Source organism: Leopardus geoffroyi, chromosome C2, assembly GCF_018350155.1.
Source record: "Leopardus geoffroyi isolate Oge1 chromosome C2, O.geoffroyi_Oge1_pat1.0, whole genome shotgun sequence".
NCBI classification, from domain to species: domain Eukaryota; kingdom Metazoa; phylum Chordata; class Mammalia; order Carnivora; family Felidae; genus Leopardus; species Leopardus geoffroyi.
The window spans coordinates 91,750,198-91,776,131 of NC_059333.1; the positions used below are offsets into that span (position 1 = coordinate 91,750,198).

The 25,934-nt window shown below is 35.1% G+C and overlaps 1 protein-coding gene and 1 pseudogene across 6 annotated transcripts in view; both read right to left on the reverse strand.

Moving 5' to 3' along the window:
- Positions 1 to 25,934, reverse strand: part of NAALADL2 (N-acetylated alpha-linked acidic dipeptidase like 2) — a 1,353,416-nt gene that overhangs the window by 880,259 nt on the left and 447,223 nt on the right. For 2 of the 6 annotated variants that reach the window (XM_045502933.1, XM_045502927.1), the window contains one exon: positions 17,219 to 17,255. The exons of the other annotated variants lie outside the window; for them this stretch is intronic. Coding sequence is in view for 1 of the 2 variants with exons in the window: in XM_045502927.1 (XP_045358883.1) it covers positions 17,219 to 17,255 (37 nt within the window). In the remaining variant the exon portion in view is untranslated. The remainder of the gene's footprint in view (positions 1 to 17,218; positions 17,256 to 25,934) is intronic. 6 annotated transcript variants of the gene reach the window in all.
- On the reverse strand, positions 23,732 to 25,396 carry LOC123575968 (annotated as a pseudogene).

The following is a 25,934-nucleotide window of genomic DNA, read 5'->3' on the forward strand; positions in this document are numbered from 1 at the left end:
AATATAAAACTATAAAAAGTAGACCCTGCATAAGAACTATGTAATCTCTTGTTTATAGAGATTATAAAATTATTTGAAGACTATTCTAGAATTTTAGTATCTTCAGTTTGGGCTTCATGAGTCAACTGTTTTAGTTCTTCAAACCTTCCAATTTAGACAAGACCAAACATTTCCTGGGTATAACTTTTTATCATATTGTAAAATATTGAATAATAATTTCCTTTTTTTTCATTAATTTGATACAGAAGAAAAATTAACTCAAAGGATAACTATAGAGAAAAAAAGGAAAAAGGAAAAGACCATTTACTGAGTACCAGTTATGGCACAATATTTTATTCTATTTGGTTTGATCTTTGAACAATAATCAAATCTATGAAATGATCCCTTTTTTCAGATGAGGATCTAAGCTTGAGAGAGATTAACTGACTTGCTAGGCGACACAACTAGTGAATGAGTTGATCTGGAAGCAACGGTCTCCAAAACCCATCAGAAGGCAGAGCTTCTAGCTCAGGGCAGGTTTCCTGTGAATGCCTCTTACTAGTTAATCAGATGCCCAGTCACAGAACTGAGGCAATATCAATGAAACTTTAATTACTAGCAAACACAGCTTTCCCTCCTTAGTATATTTTGAGTGAACCCATCTTGTTAACTGGTTTGTTTTGAAGTATTGTTTGCACAGGAAGATAGTGAGAGATGATCACATAACACCTGAATAATCCACAGAACATTTGAAAGTCAGAACATTTGTATCAACAACACCACTGCGATAGCTACTTACTTTAAAGATGAGCCTAGAAAATCATAGTGTTTCATTGGTTAATGTACTGCTTGGTAAGACAAGGTGAAAACAGCTCATGGGACAAATTTTACCAAATTTTTTTCAAACCAGTAAGTCATAATGCTATATCGCATTCAGTCTATAACATCATTGATTATTATATGTACTGCAAGATACTTTAAAAGCAACGAGTGGCTAATGGCAATTGTCAAGTACCATCAATTGCTATATTCATCCTAATTTTAGGGATACTAAAATGTGGGAAAGAGTGCATCTTAGAAACCATGAAATACCACAGGGAGAATCACAAGCAGGCTTTGCACCATCAGCATGGAGCCAGATGGGGGGCTTGAACTCATCTGTGAGATCATGACCTGAGTCAAAATTGAGAGTCAGGCACTTAACTGACTGAGCTGCTGAGGTGCTCCTATCAATGTCTTTTTATGTCAGAGTACATTGGGATACTTTGAAAACAAACATAATGAGTGGGTTTTCATGTATGAACCATTAGTCTCTAATTCCAAATATTTTAACAAATAATCCTGCCAGCAGAATGATGAGAGATTAATGATGCCACACCAGAGGAAGCCCCAGGGAATAGCAGCAACAGAGAAATATCAATATAGAATTCTAAATACGTATTGATTATAAAGTAGACCATTGCCAACAATTAACCTTGTCATATTTTATTGTATCTAAAAATGTTCTATCCTCAGTCTTAGAACCACTGATAGCTATTAAATTGCATAAAATTAACAAGGGGAAGAAAGGTTGTCAAAGCTAAAAAAGGAGGGGTAGCTATGATTTCATCATTTGCATTAAATTGCTCAAGAAACTAATCAGATCAACAGCAAATATATCTTTTAGGTGACTTGCCCCACATATTGGTTACCTAGGACTCCAATGAAGCATTGAGCTATTGCAGCCTCGGGCATTCATGTATTGACAATTTACAGAAGTTTTCCTCACCTAATTTGTTCTGCTATTCCTAAAGAGGAAAAAAAAAATCCCAGTTACCTTAGCAACTGCAAGGTTACATTTTATCTTGAAGCTGCAGAGCTTTTTTGAAATTAAAAAAAAAAAGTGTATCTGTGCTGACATTCCATCCTTGTTGGGTGATGGTTTTCATAGTCAGGTCGAGAATAACATGCAAACACCTTTATCTTCTCGCTCCCCACCCTTGACAGCATTTTGCACTGATTGTCTTCATTTTTTTTTCCATTTTTAGGAAGTGAGAGAATTACTGATATCAAATATGGATATAAAGAAATTGTCAGAGAGAGCTACAGAGAGTGTAGTTCATCACGGCTGACCTTCGTTATTTCTGTGAGAAGAGAAATTGGTGGACAATTGGCAATTGTTATAACAGGAAAATAAACATCCTGTCAAGTGTCAGTGGCTAGAAAGTCAATTTCCAGCCCTAATAGAAGATAGCTGTAAGCCTGTCTGCAGAAGAATAGATATTTCAGAAGGTACTAAGTTAAAAACACATTTTAACAATTTAATTCGAAAGTCACTCTAAAGGCTGCAGTTCTTGCAGCACATACTTGAGGCTACATAGTAAAGGGCACTTGTCAGATCTTAACATGTGACTTCAGCAATGCCTGAGGTATGCCTGACTTTGAAATGGAACTCAGGAATAAGGAAAATGGACAGGGAAATGAAATATAAGGTGTATTAGGTCTCTTTTTCTTAAAATGACTGAACCCCAAATTGAAGTAGCTTAACAATAAAAAGGAATATAAACTCTTGGCATTCAGTACTTCAAGCCCTCAGCTGGTCCTCAAAGCTAGGAGGCGGTCCTACTCTGCCTGAGTCTCTTCCCTGCACAGTGACCTAGAATCTCCCTCTAGGCGGTGAGCTGGGCAATCTCTCCCTCACCTCTTTCTCAGAGACTGCTTCCCTCACCGCCTGATATCCAATGTGTTAAGTGCTCTTGATTCATGTGTTATGTACATTTTTTGTTTGTTTCAAGCAGGAAGGTAGTACTAGTCCCTGCTATTCTATCTTAAATGAGGCAGGAGTCTTTTTCTCTCCTCACATTTAGTTTCACAAAGATATGTGATTAATTACCTCTGTTTGCGCTCTATTCTCACTTACAGACAGTCACTATGTCCAAGCAAAGCAAGACAACATGATTAGCGAGACAACATGATTAACAAGAACTGAGTCACATATCCAAACCTGCAGATCCATTTGGTTCTATCGCCAGATTCAGAAAACACACACACACACACACACACACACACACACAGAGAACAATTTGCTAAAGAACTAAAACTAATACCTATCAGAATCCAGTTCAGAAAACATGTTCTTAGGTTAAAAAAAAAAAAAAAAAAAAAAGACTTTTGGGAGGATGCCAATTCCATTCCAAACTTATCCTTTGTTGACGGTCTCAAGAATTTCCAGAGCATATTCTATGTGTCTGTTGATGTGGCCTCAGTGAATACCAAGATGAAAAGATGTGAGTATGGCCTTGATGGCACACATTCCAGAGTGTTTCCCTTTGCACAACACTTTCCAGTCTTGTGAAAGCATTCACAGACCCTACGTCCTCTGAGGTACACAGTGGCTCTGGGATAGATCTGGCTTGGACTGGTACATTATTGATTTTGGGCCCATCTTTCAGATGTCTCATTTTAAACATGAAGAAACAAGGCAAGGGGAGTGCCAAGCCAAGTGACTAACCCGATATTGTTGAAGTGTCAAATAGTATTAATGTAGTGTGAACTGAGGCCTCTCACACACTCTCCACTGCTCTTTCCGCCATACCAGAGTGCCATCATGCCTAGACTGCAGGGCTAGAGAATAGCTCTCACCTTCAAACGTGGAATTCACGTCCTGCAGTTGTTAAACCAGATAAATTACTCTATCCTTCACTGAATAAAACTCATTTGCTATTTGCTGTATTTTCATCTTTTACCTCCTATGCTTCAGTCCCCATCCCAAAGCTAAAAAATGCCTTTTGTTTTTCTTTAGTCCACTCATAAAACCCACATTTAATAAACTGGAAAAATTTTTCTAAAACAATGTGGGGTGGTGAAAATGATAAATAGCTAGGTAAGAAATGATCAAATATTGTTTTTTAAATATAGGTTATACACACAAAGACCATAAGACAATATGCAAAAATATTATTAAATACTTAAAAAATCTGGGTTGCCAATTTATGGGTGATTTCTCTTTAGTTATAACACTTTTTTTTGCATTTTCTAAATTTTTTTGACAATTAGAATGTTTTATATATAAAGTTATTCTTAAAACTAACTGCTAAAAAAATCTATCTCATCTATCTCTTGGAGAAAAATCTTCCCTGATTAGCATAAAATGTTACTTTATTTGAATTACAGTTTATTCGAATTGCATAATACATTGTAAACATTATAGTACATTGTATATGTGATTATTATTTCCACATGAATCATATATTCAAAGGCAGAAAAGTTGTTTTTTAAAATATTTTAATGGTTAATTTGTTCAGTTAAAATAATTAACCAAATGATTTCTAAAATCATGCACTTTTGGGACACCTGGGTAGCTCAGGTGGTTAAGCGTCCAACTCTTGATTTCAGCTCAGGTCATGATCTCATGGTTGATGGGATCAAGCCCTGCATTGGGCTCTGTACTAATAGTGCTTGGGATTCTCTCTCTCCCTCTCTCTCTCTCTGCCCCTCCCCTACTCATGCTCACTTGCCCTCTCTCAAATTAAATATTTTTAAATTTTTAAATAAAATTATGCGCTTATTGCTGGTGAATCTTGAAGGAGATTCATTTTTTAAATTTTTTTTTTAAAGTTTATTTATTTTTGAGATAGAGAGAGACAGAGCATGAATGGGGGAGGGGCAGAGAGAGGGAGACACAGAATCCGAAACAGGCTCCAGGCTCTGAGCCGTCAGCACAGAGCCTGACGCGGGGCTCGAACTCACGGACCGCGAGATCATGACCTGAGCAGAAGTCTGCCGCTTAACCGACTGAGCCACCCAGGCGCCCCTTGAAGGAGATTCAAATAATAAATACAATTAACATTTATTGAGTTCATACTATGTGCTAAGCACTTTTATATGTTTTATCTCATTTAAACCTCAGAATTATCCTTTTACATTTATCACTTCATACACAAGGTAACTCAAATGTAGGGATAGATAATTTATCTAAGCTTTCACAGCTAGGAAGTAATAGAACCAGTATTTGAAACCAACTAAGTGATCTGTGCTCTGAATCATCATATAATAGTTTTCATTCTTCAACAATATTTAAAATCTCCACGAGGCAGGGATGAAGGGTTGAGGGAGATTTATACAGGTTCTTTAACATCCATTTTTTCATAGAATTAAGACAAATACCTGCTGTTAAAGCACGGTTTTAAAAATTAAATAACTATATGATCATGACAGCATAAGCGTCTGGTGCATACATAGAGTGCTGTATAAATGTTAACAAATACTGTTGTATGTATGTGCTAGCTAGTGTGAATTCAATTAAATTGGAATAGCTACAAGGCTAAGAATGCTTTTTTTTTTTTTTTTCAGCATGAACTAAGGACATGCCTCCATTCTAAGAAAATCCGTTTACTATTAGTTCCCCTGCAAAGCTTTCCTACACCATTAAGGCCCTATAGCCATTTCTTTTTGAGACTCCTCTTTTCTTGAAAACCAAAGGCTTTATGTTTTTATTTTGAAATGAATGGATACTGCCATAGGGTTATAAAAAGGTTTCATGATCAAAGGAGAAATGTATTGATTTTTAATCCTGTTTCAAACAAAAAAACATAAGAAAGCCAGATTTAAATCTTGCCTATTTTAGTAAATAAGTCAAATTTTAATATAAGAATAAAATAAATATACAGACTTTCGACTCTACTATTTAGGAAAACAAGGGGTTACTCTTCTATTAACTACTACGATCTTACTAGAAATTCTCCTTTCATCTCTTTTTCAGTTCCTTAAATATACCTGCATAAGTGTTCTCAAATTCAGCCTACTTTGAAAATAATTTTCTAAGGCTTAGTGAAAAAAGACTAATTTCTATAGCCACCTGCCTATTTCTAGAGCCATCGCTGATTGATGGCTTACAAAGCCTTTTTATACAGCATTGACATTTTAAAGATACTGGCCAGTCTGAACTTTCCATCTGGCGTCCCTGATTTTCTTTGTCCCACTTTCCTGAAGTGACTTATTCCATCTTTGAGCTCTAAAACTACTTTGATTTAATTCAGGCCTAGGAGTTTGAAGGAAGTTTATTAAAACAAGAAATGAGAGTAATGCCTCCAATAGTGCATGGTGATGTGGAAGCAAATCCCTGACTCCCTGGCATTTATTTGTATAACAACTCCACTGACAAGTATAACAGAGATATTCCAGAAACGTTGACACACTTACATAAAACTAGCAAGAGAGGTAGTCAATGGTTGCAAAATAAATAGGAAGATGGGGGAAATTAATTTACTTCAGGCCATAATAAACCCAACTTCTGTCTGTTGAAAAGAGATAATTGATATAAATAAGATATATTGCTTATTGCTAGAGAAGCAGTTAATACTTTTTAGGAGCGCCTGAGTGGCTCAGTTGGTTAAGCGTCCAACTCTTGATTTCAGCTCAGGTCATGACCTCACGGTTCATGAGACTGAGCCCCAGGTCAGAGCTTGGGATTCTCCCTCTCACTCTCTCCCTAAAAATTAAATAAACATTAACAAATATTTTTTAAAAATACTCTCTTACATGTTATACCATTAAAATTTCATTCATAGTAACACCATGATGTAAAAGAGTTTCCTCAGAGTCTTGAAGCTAGTCAACTACTAAAAACATGCCTCTTTATGCAGGGAGTCTTGTATTCCAGAATAGTGTCTCTGTCTCAATCTTCCATCCCTGGTGTTTATCCAAAAATAATTCCAAAGCACTTTCTACATAATAAATCCAAAATGCAATCCTATTTATACTATTAATTAACATTATTAATGTTTGTTCCTGAACACTAGTAGCACGGCACCTTTGCAGACGCCATCATAGAAAAGGCAGACACTGGAAACTTGGTTAAATGTTGTTTAGCAGTAAGACACATAGAGAGCAGTGAAGTACATAGAGGCTTTACAAAGCCATGGGAAATTTGAGAACAGTTTTGAAATATTAGTAAAAATGGGCTATCCCATTTTGGAAGCTACACATGACATAGTTCAAGTCCCAGCCTAAATATTGCTCATCTCCCAAAAGTCTTCTGAACATTGGCTTCCACCACCCAGTAAATCTATGATCAAAGAATCAAAGGAACACTAGAAAAGAGTCATTAGATCTCAGTTCAAGCAGTAGTTTTATCTTCAGTAATCCACTTCGTCTTTTATTTTTTTCTTACGGACCAATGATTATTCATCTATAAAACAAAAGTGCTGGTTTCCAGAATATTTTAAAAATATTCTAGTGCTCGAGTTCTATGAAAGATGCTGTCATTTTGGTTATCGCACCAGAAAGGTAGTTATTCTCAAAAAGAATATGATGAATTCTCAAATTAAAAAAATAAATGAGGGGCGCCTGGGTGGCTTGGTCAGTTAAGCGTCCGACTTCGGCTCAGTTCATGATCTCACGGCCCGTGAGTTCGAGCCCCGCGTCGGGCTCTGTGCTGACCTCTCAGAACCTGCAGCCTGTTACAGATTCTGTGTCTCCCTCTGTCTCTGCCCCTCCCCTGTTCATGATCTGTCTCTCTCTGTCTCAAAAATAATAAAACGTTGAAAAAAAATTTTTTTTAAATAAATGAATTTGCAATTATGATTCAAATTGAGTGGCAGAAATTGGACGAGGGCTGAACTTGCTACACACAAAGAATTTGTGCAATTTTTATTTTACTCTTAATAAAGCCCTATTTATTATTTTTTTTTTATTAAATTTTTTTTTCAACGTTTATTTATTTTTGGGACAGAGAGAGATAGAGCATGAATGGGGGAGGGTCAGAGAGAGGGAGACACAGAATCAGAAGCAGGCTCCAGGCTCTGAGCTGACAGCACAGAGCCCGACGCGGGGCTCGAACTCACGGACCGTGAGATCGTGACCTGGCTGAAGTCGGACGCTCAACCGACTGCGCCACCCAGGCGCCCCAAGCCCTATTTATTTTTAAAGGACTGAGTTGTTTTCAAATAAAACTCATCTATGATAATGCAAGTAAAGTATTTATGAAAAAAATCAGAGATCACATAGAGAGCAAAGAAATCCTGACACTAGAATCTGGAATGAGGTGATTAATGCCACTTTTGACTTCTAAATTGTTTTCTACTGTTTCCAAACTATCCTAAAACTAAGCAACTTAAAACATCAAATATATATTATCTCATACTTCTGTGGTTAAGAATCAGAGCATGGCTTAGCTGGAGCTTCTGACTCAAGGTTTTTCATGAGGCTGCAGTCAGGGTGTTGCTCAGGGGTGTGATCTTATCTGAAGCATGACTGGGGTTGGTTCTTGCTCCCAAGTTGATTCACATGCTTGTTGGCGAGATTCAGTTCTTTGTGGGCAGCTGGACTAAAGACCTCACCTCCTCACTAGCTGTTGGCTAGAAACCTCCCTCAATTTCTTGTCATGTGGGCCTCTCAACAGGGCATATTAAAACATGGCTTTTGGGGCGCCTGGGTGGCGCAGTCGGTTAAGCGTCCGACTTCAGCCAGGTCACGATCTCGCGGTCCGTTGAGTTCGAGCCCTGCGTCGGGCTCTGGGCTGATGGCTCAGAGCCTGGAGCCTGTTTCCGATTCTGTGTCTCCCTCTCTCTCTGCCCCTCCCCCATTCATGCTCTGTCTCTCTCTGTCCCAAAGATAAATAAACGTTGAAAAAAAAAAAAAAAAAAACAAAACATGGCTTTTGACTTCCCTCAGAATGAGGGAGAGAGAGCACCCAAAATGACAGCTGCAGTCATTTTATAACTTAATATCAGAAATGACATCCCAATACGCATGCTGTATCCTGTAATTAGTTAGAGGCAAGTCAGTAAGTCCTGCCCACACTGAGAAAAGGAATTATAAAAAGGCATGAATGCCAAGAGGCGGGGATCATTGGAGATCATTGCCTAACATGGCTCTGTAGAGTCAGAGAAAAAATATACACAGACACTGATTGCATAATTCTTATTATATGATAAAATGATAATTATTCATCCTTAATGAAAATCTCTTCATGTAATTAAAAATCAGTTTTTATAATCATTTGTATGCAAAACGCATTGAGTGATATATAATGTGCTGAATAGTTGTTTTCTATCATGTTCAGAAAGTGTTCTTCATGGTCATATTATAGTTTTAAACTATAAATGAGGATATTTCAAAGTGGGGACAAATCTAATGCTACTTCCCAGGTATTTAATATGGTAAAAAATGTGTGGGAAATGGAGAATTAATATGTCAGTGTTTCTCAAGCTTTTATTATGCTTACGATTAAATTATGCACATAAAAAGTAAAAATCCAGGTATATACTTCAGCTGTACTAAATTAAATCTCTGGGGGACAGGTGGGAACAGATTTTTTTTATATTATAATAAACACTTCAGAAAACTCCGATGCATCAGCTCCAAAAACCACCTTATACGGTCCCTCTCAACTATTAATTGCCTCTTCTAACATTCTTGGGATATAATACAATAGAGACCCATTCTGGCTCTATATCAGACATTTCAGTCAATTTCTTATCTTTCCCCACATGCAGATTTTCTGTTCAAGCTGATGAAAATTTCCAAATCAATATCAGGCGAAACAAAAAATCAAAATGTAGAAGACTGAGATAAATGTTTTGCTCTTTTAACTGATACAATTCAAGAAATTAAGAGGAATTAGCTCTATATTTGAGTTTCATATTTTATTGTTACTTTTTATTTTATTTTAGAGAGAGAGTGAGCAGGGGGAGGGACAGAGAGAGTGGGGACAGAGGAACTGACAGCAGACAGCTCAATGTGGGGCTCAAACTCACAAACCATGAGATCATGACTTAAGCTGAAGTCGGACGCTTAACCAACTGAGCCACCCAGGTGCCCCTCATGTTTTATTTTTAAAGCTTTACTTGTCACTATGCTTTTTTTTATCTTATGAAAAGGTTTATTAATGAATACCATCTCTTTAATACCTGTTACCCATCACACTATATTGCTACTGATTAACTTCAGAAGTATACAGTAGAAAATACATGAATTATAAAATGTATTCTCAAATTTCTCAAAGTTCTTACCTATTACATTCTTAGGGATGGTGATTTCCAGAAAAGTGACAATGTTAAAGAAAATTCTAATCCAAGGTAAGCAATTTACAATTGATTAGTTGTGCTGTTGCCCAGAGCAACCAGCATTTAAGTAGGAAGTTAAATGATAGAGCATATGGATAACCATTGAAAGTTTGGGTGGTGTCAGCTATATAAAGCTTTATGGTTTGAAAAACTTAGCATGGCTTTCTGGAAGAATTAGAAGTAAGACATTATAGTAAATCTGGAATATTTATAATTATTATTGACATCTATTAGATATATAAAATTTTACCACTGGGCATGTTATAAATTCTATCATTACAAAATAGGAAAAATGTTACAGAATGACTAACTTTGACATCTTTGAACATATTCATACAGCAGTCCTACAAGGAACATGAACAAAAGCTTTAATGTTATATATATGACCTATCCTGAATTTAGCTAATGTAAAACTCAAACTACCTTATCCCACATAATGTAGGGAAAAAATCCTTAATAATTAGAACAACATCATCAAACCTCATGATGAATATATAGAGAGCAGCAAAACTGGTGATGTAACTATTTCACATAAATTGAGTGAATTATTGCCTCAAGCTATAAAGAGTATGGGAACAACAAAATAAAAGTAGTGGCAGTTCCAGCTGTTAGCAAACAGAAATAGGAAGCTCTTTCATTTGTAAAAGGAAATGACACAAGTTTTCTGGTCTCTAACAAAAAAAGCATGCAACATTTTCTCCCACTTAAATATTTACAGTCCATTGCTTTTACTATTATGTATTCGATGAAAGAGTTATGTTTTTTGCTGTTTTGGGCTTTGTAGTCCTTTTCAGCAATTAGCCAAACAATCCAGGACTGTTAGTAATGTGCAGGAAAGTTTGATTATACAGGAAATAGGTGGGTTTTGACATTTACTTGCCTAGCAAACAATGCCAAATCCTAGGATGTCAAACCAAAGTAGACTTTCCATCTGACAAATGAGAGTGATAACTGTTTCACTCAAAGAACTTATAAACACGAAATTGCTAAGAACAAATTCTTTTAGATTCTTACTAATATGGTACCATATCATGGAATATAGTATTCTAACATTTTCATCATCATTATCATCACCATTACTCAATGCAACTTTTAGTGAGGCCTTTCATGTACTGGATATATGCTGCCTATTGGAGACACAAGTTGAACAAGATATGGGCCAGCCCTTTGAAGAGCCCATGGATAAGTGGAATTATCTATTTTGCATTGCTCTGGATTTAAATTAGGGCTTTTGGAATGTACATTTTAGCCAGCCACCACTTAATCCCATTCCTGGATTACCTATAAATTTCCCTCTAAAATACATTCAACTGATTTCCAGGAAACACTGAATTCTCCCAGCCAGTAGCGATTCTTCAATATACCCATGCACTTCTTCTTTTTTTTTTTTTTTTTTTTTAACATTTCTTCATTGTTGAGAGACAGAGAGAGTTAGAGCATGAGCAGGGGAGGGGCGGAGAGAGAGGGAAACACAGAATCTGAAGCAGGCTCCAGGCTCTGTGCTGTCAGTACAGAACCCAATGCTGGGCTCAAACCCACAAACCGCAAGACATGACCTGAGCCTAAGTTGGATGCGTAATCGACTGAGCCACCCAAGTGCCCCCATACACTTCTCATCTTATCAGTGAGCTGCATGCTTGCCAAAATCCATTTATATTTATTCTCAAAACACTCATTTTCCAGTTGTATATATAATTATGCAACTTAATTTCTACAAATACTAACAAAAGATAAGTAGCAAAAAGTAGTTGAATCTATGAAAATTAAGTACTTTAGAGTAGTTCAGAAAAGAGAAGTTAGTAAAAGATAGGATTGACAGATATTGCTGCTTTGCTAACCCAACACCCATTCCCAGACTATCCATTCTAAGAATTCACAGGGTTGGGTCAGCTAAAATACTAGCAAACTGATAGAGTCATCTGGCACCATTTTGATCAATGACACATAAACATTCATTAATTGGTGGCAGTAAGAAAATGTTGCTTTTTTCATAAGGAGGAAAGATGCATTTAGAACATAATCCTAATGTTGGGACCTGTGGCACCCATTCGTGACTGACTATAGGGTCAAGGCCAGAAGAAGTTCAGAAAGAATGTGATTATCCTAATGTCACCCATCACTTACCTCCAAACTTCTTTAATAAGATAATGGAAAGAAGGAATGAATTAAGGGGAAAAAAAGGAAAATTGGAAAGAGGGAAGGAAGAAAGAAGGAGGGAATTTATGTAAGCTATAGAAGATTTATTTGGTTATTTGCAATTGAAGCATTCCTAACTGATACACAGTAGTGGTTAGGGAAGAGGGAAAGGGGGGGTCCAGAAGCATTTTTCATTCAGACTACTTCAGAAGTTTCTTGAGTTATGTCCCACTATGAAATTAACAAAACTGCAAATCATCTCAATGTGACTAATGCAAGGAAGATGAGCTATGTGGAAATTCAATCAATGGACCCCAAATATAGTAAATAAATGTGCACTAATTAACATAGATAGATTGATACATAAAAATTAGGTATATATTCATCATTTGTAAGATTTCTCAGTTAAAAATGACTTTTTCAATAAATCAACAAATGCCAGCCATGAAAGTATTGAATGAAACAACTTCCACTATATTCTAGGAAAAAAAATCAGTCAAAATGTGTGCAAGATTCTAAAATCAATGCCAAAATGTGAACATTGCATATTTTCAGATCAAATTTTGGTAAAGTTGCAAATACATTAATTGGAAGAATTAAATAGAAAGTTTGGATATAAAAATTAAAATAAATGAATTTCAAAAGGTACATTAAGTGAGATAATGTGCAAACAACTATTTCAAAAACTTTAGAACACTACTGATTATTGAGTCTTATTATTATTAAATTCTTAAAGAGGTTTAAGAAAACAGTCATTTTTGTTGATGCCTATCAAACCAATTAAGAGTATTTCTTGACTATATTTTGGCTAATATCTACTCTATTAGAATACTAGAATTTAGAGTCGAAGGGCCTAGCCCAACTCTACAGTTTTAGCCTGATGCTAGTCTAAAACATCTCTGCAGAGAGGGCATGAAGCATGTGTTTACACATTCTACAATAGGGATTTACCTTATGAGTAAACTCATAGGCATGAGCAATTAGAAACAATTTTTTTATATTATGCATAAACCTGCCAACCTATAATTTCTGTCTGTTAGTCTCACTTTTGCCATCAGAAGTAAGATACAGGGGCACCTAGGTGGTTCAGTCAGGTAAGCATCCGACTCTTGATTTCAGCTCAAGTCATATTCTCACGTATTCAGGCTCTGTGCCGACAGCGTGCAGCCTAATTGAGATTCTTTCTCTCCCTCCCTCTCTCTGCTTGTCTCTTAAAATAAATAAATAAAATTAAAAAAAAAATAAGTAAGATAGAGGTTTCAGGCTGGCTAACCACATTTTCCTATTGCTACTAGGGTATCATAGAAATAGGGTTCATGTATTTCTGAGAATCTCTATCAAGCAGTGTATCTCAGATAATGCACACAAATAGTTTGGGAATGATTGAAAAAATCTCCATATTATCTGAAATTACAGTCCCTGATACATATTAATTATTTGCCACATGATTGGTAAGTCTGAACACCATCACTTCTCCCTAAGATACACTTCAGTAATTTACATTTTCACAGCTGACACTTTCAACCCCTGGCCACTGTATCAAGCATGAGATTACAGATTTAAATAAACAAAATTATCAAATTAGTTTCACTTTTATAACACAGTTGTGTATACTGATTTCAAGTATAAACATTCAAGTGTCTTTATGGGTCTTCTGCCTCCAGAATTATTTAGGATTTTATTTTTATAAAATTATATATTTAAATGATTAATTAAATAGTAAATTCAGATTAAAAAGTCACAATGGGAAGAAATGCCAAAATTAGAACTTAAGTCTCACATATGCCATTTATTAACTGTATAATTATAGATTTTTTTTTTATTTTTCTGATTTAATATCTAACTATGAGAATAAAATTAAATAGTATGATTTTCTTCCTATTGAAATGTAAGGTATTAGTTACACTGAAATATATTATTCTAGCTTAAACAGTGCTTTTGCCATTATGCAACAAGCTTCCAAAATGTAATATTTAATTTAAAAAAAGTCAACATATCCTGGCAATCAAAAATAGTAATGATAACAACAGTGAACATTTCTTTAACCCTTTTATTTGCCAGACACTCTCCTAAGCACTTCATGTGTATTATCTCATAACACCTTAATAAAATACAGCTACATACTATTATTATTTCTAATTTATAGATGAAAAAGCTGAAAAAAATAAAATTTAAGCTATTTTTTCCAGTCATAAAATAATATGTACAGTATATACATAGATAAATAGATGATACAGATGATAATAGATATAGATATAGATATAGATATAGATATAGATATATAGATATGCCAAGAAATACCTAAGTGTTTACTGAACAAATGATATAATTTTTTTTAAATGTATTAGTATACTTTTCAAATGGCTTTTTGAAATTTGCTGATTTTTTTAAAATTTTAACCCTAACTGTATATGACATATTTCCCTTCTAGATATCACAAAACTACTTCCTTCATGTGAAACTCACAGGAAAATTTTCAGACAGTCTTGGGTTGCGCCCACGTGTATAAACAAGCCTGTAATTTTGATGTGCTAAGAAACTGAAGGATACTAGTAAGTGAAAAGGCCTTATATTAAATTTTGAATATATAATGTTATTTTACTCCAAAATTATAAACATGTTTTTAGTGCTAATTCATATGGGCTCAAGGACCATAGATTTGGAGAGCTGTAATAAAAGCTACATTCACTCGGGAGGAAACGCTTAGAAATGCAAAGCTAGAGTAGATAACTAGACTTACAAATTACAGAAAATGGCACAAACTAAAGGAAGTAGATGATTTGGAATAATAGCCAAGTCACTTTTTTTTTCCCCCTACATAATTCTTTGATATCCCTGATGCCCACATATTTTTAATGCTAGAGCTCTGTTGCTATACCCAGACAATTTCTCTATTAGAAATACAAAGGGGAAAAAATACATAGAAGCAGAACTGTCCTTTTTTTATCAGAAAATAAAAGGAATATTTTTTAATGTTCCTTTTTAGAGCAAAGTTAACGATCACAGACAACCCTCCTTGCCTTCCTCAAACTATTCATTAATGTCGCATCTTAAATTCACTTAATCCAATCAATGTTATGTTTACTGGAGGAAAACATAAATCTTCCTCCCTCCCACCTTCTCTCCTGTCCTTTATTCTTTCTTTTCTTTCTTCATTTAATTTACCTAAAAATTAGAATAACCAGATTATAAAATTTCAGAAAAAACAAAAAAAAAATTAGGAATATCCTCCATTTGTATATTGAATACCTAAGAAGTAATACTTTGTAATTTACCTCCCCCAGTCTTGTTTTCACATAAATATTTCATATAAATGTAAGCATAAAGTACATAACCTATTTTAATCTTGATGTTTACAATTAACATAAACATATAAATATACCTCTGTGCTTATATATGTGTGTAATACGTGAATGTATGTATGTATGTATGTATGTATGTATATATGTATATATGTATATGTATGTGTGTGTATAGGTGTGCATTTATTTCCTGACCAATCTAATAGTTAAATAGCATTCCAGCAAGTAAAACGTGAATGAATTCTAACCTAATTATCCATTACCTTTATTTTTTCTAATATATAACATAATAATGACCATATTTTCATAGTTTCACAATACTTTAGAAATATTATATTAAGACTCCCAGAAGTGAAATTACTAAGACAGAAAGTAGAATATTTTTAAGTAATCAGTGTGGCTTCTAAATTTCTAGGCAAAAATTGTCCTGGTTATACTTTATCAACAAAATATGCCCGCATACTCTTGCCAGTATTGGGTTTATAATTTTTTGCTCACTTATGAAATGTGATGAGATGGAGGTTGGGAACCTGGCAGAGTACCAGTACCCTAAGCTCACCCTGTCTCATGTTTACAACTAGATATCACTCACAACCATGTAAATAAACTAGAGAACATCTGAAGACTGGCAGAACAAACTCCACAACTCCATGTAGAGAAACTGCATTGCAGGTTAGGGAAGGCAGAAACCACTTGGTGGGGAGCTCCCCATAGGAGGGAGGAAGCTGCAAGCACAGAGAGGGGAGAGAAATTGTCTCTTGTACCAGGAGGCCTACCTGGGGAAGACAAATCCCCATAAAGTTTGGCTTTGAAAACCAGAAGGGCTGAATTCTGTGAGTTTGCATAACCAGGAAGACTTGGAACCTGGAGCTTCAAAGGTCAGCTGATTCAGCACTAGGTGTGCCTGGAGGAGGAGGGATAGCTGAGTCCTCACCCTTAAAGAGACAGCAGCCCACAGAGAGGTAACATAGAAGCATTCCTGAGGCAACAGTAGGGAGATTTGTTTATATGGATTTTGGAGCATGTTGGGGGACTTCTCTGGGAATGAAGGAGATGGCAGACGCCATTTTCCTCCTCTATCCTGCAGTGTAAACACAGGGCCACCTGTGGAAGGCAGTGCTGCACAGACGCTTGCTACCTAACCTACTAGCAGTATACCCTGCCAACAAGTTCTCCCAAGGACTCACTCCATGTCTGCTGGTCTGGGCCCTGGGATCAGTGCAAATACACCACAACCCCAGCTCCACTATGTGCTCTCCTTTGGAAGATCTGGCCTAAAACTAGCTCATTGTACATTTTGCTAATACTGCTGTCCCACCCCTGAGTTCCCCTCAGGCAAGCCCCCTCAGAGCTGGCCTGCCTGAGTTCCACTAACATCACAGAGAGCAAGCACAGAGCAGAACAGGCAGACAGACACTGCAGAAGACTGGACTGAAAGGAAAAGCGATTTAGACACAACAGCACGGTGCAAGCAACATACATAGGATACTCTCCTGAAGTGCCAGGTTCTAGTGAAGAGGGGATACTGAATAACAGGATCTCTTCTTCATAAAGCCACTAGGTATAGGAGCAGAATACGTAGCTGACTTTCCTAAAACACAGTAACAGACACAGACAGGTAGACAAGATTAGGAAACAGAGGAATATGTCCCAAATGAAAGAAGAGGACAAAATCATAGCAGGAGATCTAAACAAAACAGAAATAAGTAATGCACCTGATAGAAAATTTAAAGTAATGATCATAAAGATACTCACTGGACTTGAGAAAAGAGTGGAGAACATCAATGAGAACCTTAACAAAGAGATAAAAAATAACATATCAGAGGTGGGAAACTCAATAGATAAAATTAAAAATACAAAATATGGAATAAATAGTAAGCTACAGGAGGCAGAGGAATGTATCAGTGTGATCTGGATGATAGAATAATGAAAGGAAACCAGCTGAACAGAAAGAGACAAAGAAATATTGCATAATGAGAACACACTTAGAGAACTCAGCAACATCTTCAAGCATAATAACATTTGCATTATAAGAATACCAGAAGGAGAAGGGAGAGACAGGGTGGTGGTGCAGAAAATGCACTTGAAGAAATAATAGCTAAAAACATCCTGAACCTGGGAAGGGAAACAGAGATCCAAAATCAGGGGGCACAAAGATTCTTCAACAAATTAAACCCAAGGAGGTCCACATCAAGACACATAGTGATTAAAATGGCAGTAAATAGTGATGAAGAAAGAATTTTAATGGTTGTAAGAGAAAATAAGATAGTTACATGCAAAGGAAACCCCATAAGGCTATCAGCTAATTCTTCAACAGAAACTTTGCAGGACAGAAGGGAGTGGCATGATATATTCAAAGTGCTGAAAAGGAAAAAAACTACAGGCAAGAATACTCCATCTAGCAAGGCTATCATTCAGAATAGGAGAGATTAAGAGTTTCACAGACAAAAAAAGGTAAAAGAATTCATGACCACTAAACCAGCCCTACAAAAAATGTTAAGGGGTATTATGTGAGCAGGGGAAAAAAGAGTGAGAAAAATAGGAAGACAAAAGCAAGAAAATTAAGTATATCTGTAAAAATCAATCAAGAGAAGCACAAAATAAAAGAAAGTAAAATACAATACCAAATATTTGAAATGTGGGAAAGAGAAGAGTACAGAATGGGTTCAAAATTAAGCAATCATCAACTTAATATACACTGCTATATGCAGAATATATTATATATAAACTAAATGATAACCACAAATTAAAAAAAATAGTAATAGATATGCAAAAAATGAAGAGTAAGAATCCAAATATTTCACTGAAGAAAGCCAGTTAATCATAAGAGAACAAGAGAAGAAAGGAACAAAGAGGGACTACAAAACAAAAAGAACATAAAACAAATAAAAAATAGGAATAAATACACATGTATCAATAATTTATTTGAATGTAAATGGCCTAAAAACTCTAAACAAAACACAAAGGGTGACAGAAAGAATTAAAAAAAAAAAGAAGGCCCATATATATGCTGTCTACAAAAAACTAATTTCAGAATTAATGCACATGCAAACTAAAAGTGACACGATGGAGAAACATTTATTATACAAACGGAGTAAAAAGAAAGCCAAAGTAGCAATACTTATATTGGACAAAATAGACTTTAAAACAAAGCCTGTAACAAAGGACAATAAAGGATACCATATAATCATAAAAGGTGCAATCCAACAAAAAGATATAACAATTGTAAATATTTATGCACCCAAGATGGGAGCACCCAAATACATAGAGCAATCAATAATAAACATAAAGGAAATACTCAGGAGTAATAAAATAATAGTAGGGGACATTAACACCCGACTTACAACAATGGCTGGATCATCCAGACAGAAAAGGGAACAGTGATTTTGAATGGCACACTGGACCAGATGGATATTAACAGATATATTCAGAAAACTCTATCCTAAAACAGAATATACATTCTTTTCAAGTGCACATGGAATATTCTCCAGGATAGATCACATGTAAGGACACAAATCTAGTCTCAACAAATTCAAATAGATCTGAATCATACCATGCATCTTTTCTGACCATAGGCACTATGAAACTAGACATCAAGAAAAAATTTGGAAAGTACACAAATGAAAAAATTTGGAAAGTATACAAATGAAAGCACCATTGTCCAAAATCTTTGAGATGCAGCAAAATCTGTTATGAGGAAAGTTTACAGCAATACAGGCCTACCTCACAAAGCAACAAAAATCCCAAATAAACAGCATAAACTTACATATAAACAAACTAGAAAAAGTACAACAAATAAAACCTAAAACCAGTAGAAGGAAGGAAATAATAAAGATTAGAGCAGAAATAAACAAAATTGAAACTAAAACCAAAGCAAACAAAACAAAAATAAAACAAAAACAAAAAACAAAACAAAACAAACAAAAACACAATGGAAAAGATCAATAAAACTGGGAGTTGGTTCTTTAAAAAGATCAAAAAAGTTGATAAACTTTTAGCCAGACTCATCATAAATAAACAAACAATAAGAGAGAAAGAGAATATTCAAATAAATAAACTAAGAAATTAAAGTGGAGAAATAACTGACACCACAGAGACAAAAAGATTGTAAGAGAATATTATAAAAAATTATATGCCAAAAAATTGGACAACCTAGAATAAATGGATAAATTCCTAGAAACATGGAATCTCCCAAAAGTAAATCAGGAAGATAGAAAATCTGAAGAGATTGATTACCAGCAATGAAGTTGAATCAGTAATCAAAAAAACTCAGCCCCCAGAACTCCAGGGCCAGAAGGCTTCACAGGTGAATTCTACCAAACATTTAAAGAGGGTTTATAGATCTATTCTCAAACTATTCCAAAAAAATAGAAGATAAAGGAAACTTTCTAATTAATTCTATGTAGCCAGCATTACTCTGATACAAAAACCAGATAAAGACACTAACAAAAAAAGAAAACTACAGGCCAATATATGTGATGAATACAGATGCAAATATCCTCAACAAAATACAAGCAAACCAAATTCAACAATACATTGAAAAAATCATTTACCACAATCAAGTGGGATTTACCTACGGAATTACATCAAAATAAAATCTGCACAGCAAAGGAAACAATCAATAAAACTAAAAGGCAACATACTGAATGGGAGAAGTTATTTGCAAATGACATATCTGATAAAGCATTAGTATCCAAATATATAAAGAACTTATACAACTCAACATCCCCCCAAAATAAATAATTCAATTTAAAAGATGGGGAGAAGACATGAATAGACAATTCTCCAGAGAAGATATCCAGATGGCCAACAGTCACATGAAAAGATGCTCACCATCACTCATCATCAGGGAAATGCAAATCAAAACCATAATGAGATATAACTTCATACCTGTCAGAATGGCTAAAATCAAAAACACACACAAGAAAATAAGGGCTGGAAAGGATGTGGAGAAACAGGAATCCTTCTGCACTGTTGGTGGAAGAGCAAACTGGTGCAGTCACTGTGGAAAATAGTATGGAATCTCCTCATGCAATTAAAAATAGGGGTACCTGGCTGGCTCAGTCAGTAGAGCATGCAACTCTTGATCTTGGGGTTGTGAATTTGAGCCCCATATTGGGTGTAGAGATTATTTAAAAATAAAATCTTTTTAAAAAAATGTTAAAAATAGAACTACCTTACGATCTAGTAATTGCACTACTGGGTATTTACCCAAAAATACAAAAACACTAATCAAAGAGATACTTGCACCCCTGTGTGCCCCTGTGTTTATAGCACCATTGCCCACAATAGCCAAAAAATGGAAGCACAAGTGTCCATCAGTAGATGAATGGATAAAGAAGATGTGGTGTATATATACACACAATGGAATATTATTCAGCCAAAAAAAAAAAAAAAAAAGAATGGCATCTCGTCATTTGCAACAATAGGGATCGAGCTAGAGAGTATACTGCTAAGTGAAATAACTCAGAGAAAGACAAATATCATATAATTCCACTTATATATGAAACAAACAAACAAAAAAAAAAAAAACAAAGGGAAACCGAGAGAGAGAGATCCAAGAAACAGACACTGAACTATAGAAAATAAACTGATGATTATCAGAGTAGGAGGTGTGTGGAGAGACAGATGAAAATAGGTGATGGGGATTAATGAGTATCCGTATCATGATGAGTACCGAGTAATATGTAGAATTGTTTAAATCACTACATTGTACACCCAAAACTAATATAACACTATATGTTAACTATACTAGACATTTAAAAAGTAATAATAAATAAAAGAAAAAAGGAATGTAAAAAATGACTCTTTCTTGCTGTTGTAATTTTCATTTGTTTGATTATAAACCAGGTTACATATACTTTTTTTTTTTTTAATCCCTGTATTTCCTCCTTTGTGAATTGTCTGTTCATGGCCTTTATGCATATATTGGTTGGAACGTTTACTACCTTACCCACTGATGTTTTTGAGAAAAGGTAAATATCTCATATATATTAAACCTTCTGTCATATATATTTAAGTCTTTGCTCATTTTTTTTTTAATTTTTTTTTTCAACGTTTTTATTTTATTTTTGGGACAGAGAGAGACAGAGCATGAACCGGGGAGGGGCAGAGAGAGAGGGAGACACAGAATCGGAAACAGGCTCCAGGCTCCCAGCCATCAGCCCAGAGCCTGATGCGGGGCTCGAACTCACGGACCGCGAGATCGTGACCTGGCTGAAGTCGGACGCTTAACCGACTGCTCCACCCAGGCGCCCCTAGTCTTTGCTCATTTTATCTGCTTTTTTATATTCTCAGAATTCAAATTTATTTTTAGTGTTTTTCTTTTGCTAATGATATTTTTATCTGATATTATATCTGACTTTAAAAGTTATTTCTTGGGGCGCCTGGGTGGCTCCGTCGGTTGAGCGACCGACTTCAGCTCAGGTCATGATCTCGCGGTCCGTGAGTTCGAGCCCCGCGTCAGGCTCTGGGCTGATGGCTCAGAGCCTGGAGCCTGCTTCCGATTCTGTGTCTCCCTCTCTCTCTGCCCCTCCCCCGTTCATGCTCTGTCTCTCTCTGTCTCAAAAATAAATAAACATTAAAAAAAATTTTTTTTTAAAGTTATTTCTTTAGTCACCCCTCCCTCTCCCTCCATATTCAAACATATTCAACAATTTCTACTGTTAATTATTCTATTAATTTTTAGTTATATAGTTATTGTTAATTATTCTATTAATTTTTCTACAATTTTAGTAAATTTTTCCCTAATTTTAAAAGTAACATATAATCATTGAAAAAAATTATACACATATGCAAAACTGTTATGCAATTCAAAAAAAAAAAAAAAAGCCAAGGACTCCACTGAAGATGTGATCTTTGTTAAAATTTTGCCATATTTCCTTTAATTGTTTTTTATGACTTTTAATTTATTTGAAAGCATACAGTATATATATTTTAGATTACATTACAGATAATTCTGTGCTGTAAAAATAATTCTACCCTACCCTGTATATAAAAGTTTATTTCTGAATTAAAATATTTTATTAGATCATCAGAAATTACTGGTTAGCATTAACATAAAATTTTAAAAGGTTTTTCAGATTTTATCTTTAAGTAATCTCTACACCCAATGTGAGACTTGAACTTAACAACCTTAAGATCAAGAGTCACATGCTCTACCAACTGAGCCAGCCAGGCTACTCAAACTTTCAAGTTTTTTGATGTATATTGTAAAATTGTCTTCCAAAACGCTTATATGAATTTACATCCCTTCTAGAAATGTGCCTTCTTTCATTTATCCTAACTACCACAGGTATATTGTGTTGCATTTATTTACTAACTTGACAAATGGATATGCTATTTTCTTTTTATTTTAGTCTCTATATCTTGAAGATTAAAAAAAATAACTCCTTAATGAATCTGAAATTATTTGGGTAAACTATGAATTGAAATCACAATTCTGAAATATCTAACCAATTTTTTAACTCTACTTTTGTCCATTTGATCTATGATAGCCTCTAATTTGTGGTAGTGTATTAAAATCTACTAGTTTGACTTCCAGTTACATAATATTTTAATTGTTGGTGCCTTGCAAATGCTTCAATATCTGGTAGAACTAGTTTCATAGTTTTGTCAATATTTGTTTTTCCTTTAATAGTCCTGTCTGGTGTTTTTTTTTTTTTTTTTACCCCCAAAACTTCTAAACAACTATTGACATTTTGATCAAAATTAAATATATAAAACTAGTATTTAAAATTTTATTTAAAGAACCCATACATATCTTGCTAAGTTTAGTTCCAAGTTGTTAATGTTTTGGGTTTTTTTTTTGTTTTTTTTTTTTTTGTTTTGTTTTTGACATTAAGATAGCAGGAACATAGGAATGATTTTGAATTTTCACTTCGTTGATGTTGTTCTTCTCTGGCCACCAAGCATATGCCTTTGGACTTATTGGGAAAATATGTATATACAAATAATCATACTTTTATGTCTCTCTCTCTCTCTCTCTCTCTCTCTCTATATATATATATATAGATATACATTGTATATATCTTCTCTTCATATATATATGTGTGTGTATATATATATATATATAATTCATTTCTCTTTCATATCTTGCTTCCCTAGTTGACCTTAAAGAGCAGTTTTTATTATTTTTTAAATTTTTTTAATGTTTACTCATTTTTGAGAGAGACAGACAGAGAGCGGGGAAGGGGCAGAGAGAGAGGGAGACACAGAATCCGAAGCAGGCACCAGGCTCTGAGCCATCAGCACAGAGCTGGACGCGGGGCTCGAACTCACGAACCGTGAGATTATGACCTGAGCTGAAGTCGGACGCTCAATCTACTGAGCCACACCGGTGCCCCGAGCAATTTTTACTATTAATAATAATGGGCACTCTAGTTTAGTTCTTGACTTTTGTACATAATATCTTTATAGTTTTAATGTTAGCTAAGGTTTTAGTGTATATCACGACATGCCAAAAATATTTTACTATTCTCAATTGTATTAGAAATGATTATTAACATTACTAAATTTTTATTTCAGAGAGTGAAATATTGCATTATAAAGTCAATTTATATTGAAGCTACCTTTGCCATTCTAGGTAAAACCCTAATTGGTGGTATTATGGAATTCATTTACAATATTTCTAATTCCATTTACTAGTATTTCCCCAGCAATTTAATATTTAAAGGAACATTCTCTTATGATAACAGAAATTGTTTTTCTTATTTTCTTATTTAATAGAAAAACAGTGCCTCTAAGAGATAGTATCAATTAAGTAATGATCAGATAATGCTTTTTTTTTTTAAATTTGACCAAAAAAAAAGGATATTTATTTGACAAAAAAACAACACAAAAAAAAAAACACCACTGGATTTGGCTTAGGCAGGCCCAGTAGAGGGTGTCTCCACCTTCCTGATTTATTTTCAGCCCTTGAGGGCATCACTGTAGATCAAAGTCAAGGCCCCCAGGAAGGAGACATATTCCTGGAAGTTCACCACCACCTGGTTCTTGTTCCTGTCCAGGTCATCTGTCAGTCCATCAGCTTTGCAATGTCAGCATCCTGCAGCTTTAGGCCAATGGTGAGCTCTTTCTTTCTGGATCGGTTCCTTCAGCTCCTTTTCACTCAGGGTCTTCTTGTCGCCTTCCCGGACTGAGTACTTATGGAAGATGGCCACAAGAAAGCCAGTGGCCTGATCCAGGGGGCATGCCAGGGCTGGGTGCTAGGCTCAGAGTGCATGGCCAGGAGTACTTCGACAGACCGAGAAGGTACATTTTGAATATCTGAATTCCCTAAGTGGTTGACTTCTATATATAAAGAAATCAATATTTGGTTCTCTTATATTTACTTAGTAATTATTGTTCACAGAATCAAGATAAAGAAGGAGCCAGTTAATATGTAACTACCTATAACCTGCTGAGTGATATATAAACAAATACTATCTAATATTACGTACATTCTAGCAAGGATTTTGTGGCATACAAAGGATATGGTTAGTCTTCATAACTTTGGTTTGGCTTTTTCTTAGCCACAGCTTCCCAGACAAATGAGTTTCAGCCATACTGGGCATTTCTTTATTTCCTTAACCACTTCACTTCTACATCACTCTGCTTTTATTCACATCAAGTCTTCACTCTGAAATGTTCTTTTTTTTTAAATTTTTTTTAACATTTATTTATTTTTGAGACAGGGAGAGACAGAGCATGAACAGGGGAGGGTCAGAGCGAGGGAGACACAGAATCTGAAACAGGCTCCAGGCTCTAAGCTGTCAACACAGAGCCCGACGCGGGGCTCGAACTCACAGACCACGAGATCATGACCTGAGCCGAAGTCGGCCCCCCAACCGACTGAGCCACCCAGGAGCCCCCTGAAATGTTCTTTCTAAATAAACCTGCAATTTTTTATCTTTAAAGCTCTTACTTATTACTTACTTCTTCAGCTTCTACCATGAAAATACTAATTTTACATAGTTCCTTTCCTGCTAATATTGTTTACACATCTTTGACACTGGATTTTGAACTTATCTAGAATGGTAACAGTGTATATTTATTTGGTATCCCCGGGAGCCATATAATACGAGCTCATTAACTACTACCATTCAATGAATGAATGGTATAAGAGAGTCTTCATTACAAATTTACCCTGCCCCATATATTTATAAATGGATTATAATTTTAACTAAAGAATGTCTAGTACAAAAGAAAAATTATATTTTTTGCTCCTATGTATATCTTCTGTTTGACTATACTAAAAGAGAATGTTAAGATTATTGTCCTAGTTGTTATAGTTGATGTCCTAGAAAGTAATGATATAATATCTTAAGATCATTCATGATCTCTAGCTCGTATATAGCACAAAATCAAGGCCTGGACTCATATGGAGAATGCTATAGTGAACTCCCCTCAATTCACTTCTTTTCAGGAACATTAAGGGGGAAATATCACACACCCACACACCTGAGCTGCCAGTCCCCAAAGAGACTTGCTT